This window comes from Rhagoletis zephyria, unplaced genomic scaffold, assembly GCF_001687245.7.
Source record: "Rhagoletis zephyria isolate East Lansing unplaced genomic scaffold, Rhagoletis_zephyria_1.1 Rzeph_scaffold_00124, whole genome shotgun sequence".
Lineage (NCBI taxonomy): Eukaryota > Metazoa > Arthropoda > Insecta > Diptera > Tephritidae > Rhagoletis > Rhagoletis zephyria.
In genome coordinates, this window is record NW_016157208.1 from 146581 (window position 1) to 155165 (window position 8585).

At 36.3% G+C, this 8585-nt stretch overlaps 1 protein-coding gene across 1 annotated transcript in view; it reads left to right on the forward strand.

Moving 5' to 3' along the window:
* rdhB (retinol dehydrogenase B) overlaps positions 1–3097 on the forward strand; it is a 25406-nt gene extending 22309 nt beyond the window's left edge. The window contains exons 5-6 of the mRNA XM_017635964.1: positions 2674–2808; positions 2874–3097. Of these exons, the coding sequence (XP_017491453.1) occupies positions 2674–2808; positions 2874–2918 (180 nt within the window). The 3' untranslated portion in view covers positions 2919–3097. The remainder of the gene's footprint in view (positions 1–2673; positions 2809–2873) is intronic.
* Positions 3098–8585: the final 5488 nt, after the last annotated feature.

Here is an 8585-nt window from a genome sequence, read left to right on the forward strand (position 1 = left end):
TATCAATATTAAAGCATACATTTAGGAGGCATTTCCGCCCCAACCATGTACATGTATGGCATTGGTATTGGTGTGACTTTTGAATTGATTTTTTCGCTCTATTTTAAACTAATTTGAAATTTTAAAAATTGCCTGCACATCAGCATCAAAATACCTTTCTAATGATATATAATTGTTTATACCTTAGAAGTACAGTTTAGCCGTAAAAGGGGTGTAAAGGAAACATGATTGCCTATTTATATAATTGATGATTACGTCGAAGATACCCGCGCTGCGACGTAAGAAGATATATTGTGCTAAATCCAAATTGTAATCACTCCAACCTTAGGCTATTTAAAAAGCTCAGCTCTTTGGATGAGGCCATGTTCCAAATTTTAGATGGAGAAGGCAATCGTTCTCCAAGGTGTATCAATCTACGATTCATGCTTCGTCGACAGGCACATAGAATATACTCTGGGGTTTCTTTCCCCAGCCGACAAACCCTAGAGTCCGTCTCTACAGACCCATTTAATTAAAACCGTACGTTAACTTGCAGGTTGCTGTCAGGTGGCCAGTAAGAGTTCTAAGTTCAAGGTGTCTTTCGGAGTTCCTGCTGGAAAGAGTTATACATATCTTTGATTGTGTTATTCCCTTTGACTTCGGCCAGTGGGCAGCAATTTGAGATTATTCCCAGTTAGCTCCTAAGTAGGTCTGCAGTGTATCTTTTAGATGTACCGCAGGAAGGCTAGGGACCATGCAAACCCATTTGGGCTTCACGCTTTGCGAGACAGTCAGGCCTCTCGTTGCCTTGAAACCCTTCATGTCCATGAACCCTCCACAGCGTGACGCTATTGTGGGCTCGCAGGTGGTTCAAGAGTTTACAAGCCTTGATGTCGTTTTAAAAGACTCTTAGGCCTTTAACGCTGCCTGAATGTCCGACATAATATTTATTCTGGCCTCATTTGCCTTCTACGATGACATTCGCGAACACAGACTTCGATTGGGAAGACTTACAAATACATTTAGGGGGCATTTCCGCCCCAACCATGTACATGTATGGCATTGGTATTGGTGGGACTTTTGAATTGATTTTTTCGCTNGTCCATTTTGTTTTTTCAAAGTTTAGTTTTTGATGCAGAATGACAGGTAATACGAAACTGCATGGATTTTTCGTCTCTCCTGAAAAATTTCAAAAAATGGACTTGGCACCTTTTCACCCTTAGGTGACGATATATGGATGTCCGTATTGCATATTGGCAATAATAAGGTATACGTTTGTACTTAGGAATCAGGTATATTTACATGTTTGTGGCCGCCATTATACGAACGCACCGGTGAAATATTTGTGTAAAAGGGTTGCTAAAATGTTTGGAGAAACGTACATATTTTCTATTTTTCTCAAATAACTATTACTCATTGTCCCGAACACGGTTGCCGTTTCCAATTTCTTTTCCGGTCCAAAAAATGGACCAAATGGTAAGAAATTTACCAATTTCTATAACATTGGGAAATTGAGTGGAGTTTGTTGCTCTTTATCAAGAAAATATGCCAATTCAGTTTTTATTACGTTTTTTACATATTGCGTACAAAGCGCATTACAATCGTATATTAAATATTTTTTAAAGAAACATTTATAATATTTACCTATAAGGATAAATTGAATATACATACATATCTATGTTCGTATGGAGCAGTAGGTTATGTCGAAAGGCTGGCTTTAGTATAATGCGACATTCGCAGCACACGATTGCGGATGGCTCACTGGCGCCGAGCCGTTGAAAAACTTTTGGCAAATAAACGTGCATAAATAGTTCCGATACTAGCAAGTCAATATTCTTATTAAGTCTCATCAAAAAATTTCTTGTCGTTTAAAGAATGAAGGGAATGCCGCATTATACTAAAGCCAGCTTGCCGACATAAGCTACTATTCCATACGAACACAGATATTAATAAAGAAATAAAGAACACACTTTCAGGTACACACATGTACTTACAAGTTTTCAAGTTTTACACGAATTGAAAGGAACATTTAAATTGAAATTGGGAAGAAACCGCGGAATTTTTTGAAGCGTGCTTTGACAGATGATTAACGATGCCCTATTTGAAGATCAGTGGCTTATTCAAACTTTTAGCAGGTGTTGCCAAAATTCATCAATTAAATAGAAAAAATTAAAAACTATTGCATGAAGTGAAAGGGTGATAATAACCTAACCAAAGCACTTCTGAAATGGACCATTTGAAAAAGCATTGGACCAATGGACCAAATGAAAAACAATTTACCAAATTTGGTCCATTTGGACCAAAACGGCAACCGTGGTCCCGAAACCTACCAAAATCCAATCAAGCCTACCAACCTACCAAATGGAAAAAAAAACTACCAGTTTTGGTAGGAAAAGCCCATGTTTGGCAACACTGTCTACTATACACCTTCTTAGTTTTATGTATTCTTTGACTAAATCAGTGGTCGGCAGGCCATAGCTCACTGAACGTTCTCTGAGCACATGTGTGTTTCACACGTATACGAAGAGCGGAAGCTGAGCAGTGCATTCAACGCACACAGTCTCACTTATTGCATCGTTTGAATGTGTTAGAATGCCGACCACTGGTCTAAATAAACAGGAAAGCGAGCTGATATAGACGTGGTAAAATAAAACACACTTATATATATTATTTTTATTCTTCATTTGAATACAGAGCATCAGTCCAGGAATGGTAGATACGGAATTTTTAAGCGTTTACTCACGAGCTGTTGCCGAATTACCTAAACTTCAAACTGAAGACGTTGCTAAGGCGGTGTTGTTTGCATTAGAAACGCCGGACTATGTTCAGGTACTTTAGTACTAGGATTAATTCTTCTGCTTCTTTTCTTATATTTTATTTATGTATATTTATAGGTCGAGGAAATTATTCTACAAGCAATGAGCCGTTTTGATATATAAACCCATGAGAAAATTGCCACTATTTTAATTGAACTCTTTGCTTAGATGACATCAGCAAAATGTCATTAATGTTTAATAATAACTCAAATATTACATTTTTTATAAATCAACTAACTAATATCCTGTTACGTTCTCTTTAAAAAAAGGGAATAACCCTGCGAATAAAAAGTACATATATATATATATACAGGGTGTCCAAGAAGTGCCATGCCAAACTTGAGGAGAACGTAGGTGAGGCGAGGTAAAAGCGTCGCCGTTTAAGTATCATATCGTTTCTTCCAAAAAATGGTGCCCTTCCCCGGTGATGTTCTTGTCCTTGTCTAGCTCACACATTTCATAATACATATTGTCGTTTTAAGCCACCATATGATTTTCAGGGCCATCATCTCCCCTGACAAATCCTCACAGGGCAGAGAATGTGCCTTTTAAGAAACGAACAATCAAAAGGTAAAATTTTTTTTGGTAGAAACGAAATCAACATAAGTATAGCCTTGTTTGTACATTCCAGGGTGTCCAGATTATTTAAAAAGAAAAGAGCCATTTGTGGGGAAAAATTGTCAAAAATCGCCAAAGTTTTTTTTTATAAAATTCATGAAATCGGCTTAAATAATCTTTTATTTTAAAAATGATATCCAAAGAACGTAGATACCAAGGGATAACTGGTTATAATTGTAGCGAAAGTGAGTAACAGGGTCGTGCATTCTCTTTTGCTCTGGTACGTTTTTTAATTGGATGAAAAAAGAAGGCGAAGGCACGCCCCTGTTACTCACTTTCGCTACAATTAGAACGAGTTGTCCCTTCTTGTTATCTACGTTCTTTGTTATAACATAGTTTTTAAAACTAAAAACGAATATAATGCCTTCAGGGTAATAATAAATAACACAAATCACTTATATGATAGTGATGAACAACTAATTTTCTTTAAAATATTCATACTTTAAAAAAATATTTGTATTAACACATTTCCCAATAGGACTGCGCAATTAATAAATTTATTATAACCCATATTCATTGATTAATCGCACAATCCGCTTTTAAGCGCTGGGCGCTAAAAATAAAATAAAAACTGTAATAAGACGAAATCAGCTACTTCCACAAATGAAATTGCAAATTTCACATTCAGCGGGATTTGTCACAAATGGTGGTTTAATATTTGCAAATAAATGTTCGATATGCTGCAACCAGAGCTGGGTAATTTTTGATTACGATTACATTTAATCACGATCGCTTAATTGTAATCCCTAAATTATATACAAATTTTTTTTCGTAGGAGAGGGAAATACTTTATGCACTGGCCGGGGCGCTAGTCTCTATACTACCTTCCCCGGGTGTGGGACTCCCACCGAAGCGTGTTGGGCTACCCACTAAAACCCAAACTCAGGGGCGTTTAATTCGGGTGTCCTCAGTAGCGCCAACTACCGCGGGATCAGCCTTCTAAGCATAGGTTACAAGGTCTTATCGAGCATTTTGTGTGAAAGACTGAAGCCCACCATCAATAAACTGATTGGGCCTTATCAGTGTGGCCTTAGCCTGGAAAATCGACCATAGGCCACGTATTCACAATACGCCAAATCTTGGAAAAGACCCGCGAGAAAAGGATCGACACTCACCACCTATTTGTCGACTCTATGTCTGAATTTAGCATTTCCACAAAATTCATACGGCTGCGTAAAATGACGTTGAGCAATACCACCAGCTCCGCCAGAATTGGGAAATACCTCTCCGAGCCGTTCGTCACCAAACGGGGTTTCAGACAGGGCGACTCCCTTTGATGTGACTTCTTTAATCTGATGTTGGAGAAGATAATAAGAGCAGCAGAACTCAACCGCTCAGGAACAATTTACTACAAGAGAGTGCAATTGCTGGCTCATGCCGATGACACTGACATCATCGGTAAGAAAGACTGTGAAGTCTGTTCTGCCTTTTCCAAGTTGGACAAGGAAGCAAAGCGAATGGGTTTGGTGGTAAACGAGGACAAGACGAAGTATCTCTTGCCAACAAGTGCTACTTTGGACTGAGTAGGCAATTCAGGAGTAAAGTCCTCTCTCGACGTACGAAAACCACGCTCTATAAGTCACTCATCATGCCCGTGCTGGTATATGGCGCAGAAGCATGGACAATGACAACATCCGATGAGGCGGCTCTTGGGGTGTTTGAGAGAAAGATTTTGCGGAAGATTTACGGTCCTTTACGCGTTGGCGACGGCGAGTACCGCAGACGATGGAACGATGAGCTGTATGAGCTTTACAACGACATGGACATAGTGCAGCGGCTCCGCTGGCTTGGCGATGTCGTTCGAATTGACACCGACGCTCCAGCTCTGAAAGTATTCAACTCGGAACCCGCAGTTGGAGAAGGACTTGGCTTCACTTGGCGTTTCCAATTGGCGTCAGTTGGCACAGAAGAGAAACGACTGGCGTACTTTGCTGAACAGGGTCAAAATCGCTTAGGCGGGTACTGCGCCAAAAAAGAAGAATCACGAATCACGACTGGCTCAGTGAACGAAGAACTGCAAAGAGCAAGGATGTCTATCAACTAAATAATAGTAGTATTGACTGCCAGGCTTTTTGCTCACTTTGGTGAATACCACTAATTGAATAACAGCAGCAAATTGAGGAAATAACATATAGGTCGATAAACACCGTTGTGGAAAAAGACCAGTTAAATACACTGTACAGCACTCGGCTGGGTATTGGACCAAACCAACTGTTTTTAAGAGATTGAGTCATAAGTAAAAAAAGTAATTTCTCTATTTTTCGAAGTTAGCCTCCGAAATCGAGATATGGGCCTTCGAAATTGGAAATTGGAACTTTGGTAAAAAAAAATAATTTTTAGTTATTGCATGTGAAAAGTAAAAAAAAGTAAAAAAAAAACAGACGTGGTCCGCCTTTTGCTCTTATTTATATGGTATGTGTATAACTTTTTTTGTGAAAACTTATATTACAGGTGCTATAAAGGGTCAAAAGTCAGATCTTCCAAAAATTAAAAACTTAATATTCCAGAAAATTAGTAATACAAGTGAATACCGTATTTAAATAAAATTAATAATTAATAGTGTTTTAAGCATTAATTCGTTCTTGTTCACCGGCAGCCCTATTAAAAATAAAGCAAAAGTATATGTAACAGTAGTCTAAGGCATATAAAAGTATAAAAACTCCATGGTTTGTGATTTTTTACATAACAGGTTATATATGAAAATTAAAGGTAATTTTCTGTTTTATTTAAATAAAGTATTCAATTCTATTACTAATTTGTAATTTTTTTGTTTAAAATATTTTTTATAAGAAAAAATTGGTATTTTTTCCTTTTAAGTGTTTTTCTCAAATTTTTATATACGAAGTACACAAATATGCATATCTGAAGAAAGGGGGTTTAATCGCCTTTACAACGGTATCAATTGTTTAAAAATCGGTTGGTAATTTTCTTGTTTAAAATGTTGTTTTTTTTTATAAAAAAAAGGTATATTTTCATTTAAATGTGTTTTTTCTCAAGTTTTTATACACGAAGTATACAAATATGTATATAAGAAGAACGGGGATTCAATCTACCTTAAAACGACACCAATTTTTTAAAAAACTCTTTTTAATTCTTATTACGAAGTATACAAATATGCAAATCAAAAGAAATATAACGATACCAACCTTTTAAAAATCGGTTAGTAACTTTTTTGTTTAAAATATATATATCAGAAGAAAGGGGAATTAATCGTCTTTACAACGACAGCAATTTTTTAAAAAACTGTTAGTATTTTTTTTATAAAAAAAAATTATTTTTTCATTTAAATATTTTTTCTTTTATATACGAAGTATACCAATATGCATATCGGAAGAAAGGGGGTTTAATCGCCTTTGAAACGATATAAATTAAAAATCAGTTCAAAATTATTTGCAGTATAAGGAATATAATTTTTCGAAGACCGGAACTTTGACCCCTTATACCTTATAGCACCTGTAATATAAGTTTGGACAAAAAAAGTTATATACCATTTAAATAAGAGCAAAAGGAGGAATACGTCTATATTTTTCGGTTTTTAGTTATTTACATGAAATAATTAAATATTATTTTTTACCAAAGGTCCTATTTCGAACTTCGAAGGCCCATATCGCGATTTCGGAGGCTAACTTCGAAAACCTGAGAAATCCCTGTTTTACCTATGACTCAATCTCTTAAAAAAAAAATGGTTTGGTCCAATACCCGGACGTGGCAATTATCATGTTGCGGAATATTAATCAGCCAAAACTCTGCAACGGCACGCGGCACGCAGTTAAGAAATTGACGAACAACGTAGTGAAAGCAAAGATTTTACCGTGGCCTTTCAGTTAAAAGATTGCCATTCCCAATTCGATTGGCATTCGGAATCGCAATCAATAATGCTCAAGGTCAACCTTTGGATAAGTGTGGTTTAGATTTAGATGCGGATTGCTTCTCAGATATTGCATCTTCCCGTCTCGGCAAACCAGATATCCTTAATATCTATGCAGAGAATGGAAAAACCACAAATATTGGGTGACACAAGTACTAATTACAAAATCAAACTTATATGAAACGTATTGTTACTAGAGGTGTCAAACTATCGATAGTCACACCGTCGATAGTTTTGATAGTTTTCAGAAAAACTATCAATATTCACGATAGTCTCGAAAAAAAACAAAACTATCGATGGCACTATCGATAGCGCTAAATCAGTTAGGTTGCTTTGTTTTTACAGAATCATAGTGAAATAAATATTATCTTATAAAAGTTATAATCATTCAAAATTAAGTAACTGCATAGCCAAAATACTTCTCTTTTTAGAAAGTTCAAAAACAAACACAAGTTATACAAACAAAACGGGATTTACGATTAACATATGTATGTATAATTTCAAAAAAATTGGGAGAGATGATCGATAGTCCTACTAAACTATCGATATTTTTGATAGTATAAGAAAAAACTATCAATGTGTATTGATAGTCTAAAAAAATTGAAACTATCGATACTATCGATAGTGCCATCGATAGTTTGACAACTCTAATTGTTACGATTATCCTTGAAGCCTTGTGGGATTTCCCAAATATCCTACGGCTCGTATCGCTGGATTGTTAAATAAATGCCCACGATGACAAAAGTGGAGTACAATTAACTTTATTGTACAACAAACAATTTACAATACTGGCTTATACCGTAAAAACACTTACAATACTCTTTAAAGCAATTACAACGCTTTACAAAACTTATTAACACAATTAAACTTATAGCTGGCTTATTCGCAATTCACTTTACTTGTAGCTTGCTGGCTTGTAACTAACTGAACTCCGCTGTGTCTTGGCTCTTATATACCTGTGCTCGCACTCATGGCAGCTCTCGAACGTTCTGAAGTTCATCGCTCATTCTCTTTCTCTCGCTGTTCGCAGTGTTCATCCAAATTGACGTTTCTCTCTCAATCCCTGCGCCAAATAACGGAAGAAAACACACTAGGTCCTTTAAAAATCATTACACAAAATAACAATCAATCAATGCGATTTAGAATTCTGGTAGAAGATGATTACCAATGAAATGATTCTTGCCATTTTATATGTATATAGATGTAGGCGTATCTTAGCTTATCATAAGTGATTCCATATATAAGCGATATGGAAATTGCAGTTTGTGTGCGAGGTTCCTCATCCCCCTTTCGAATACACGTGA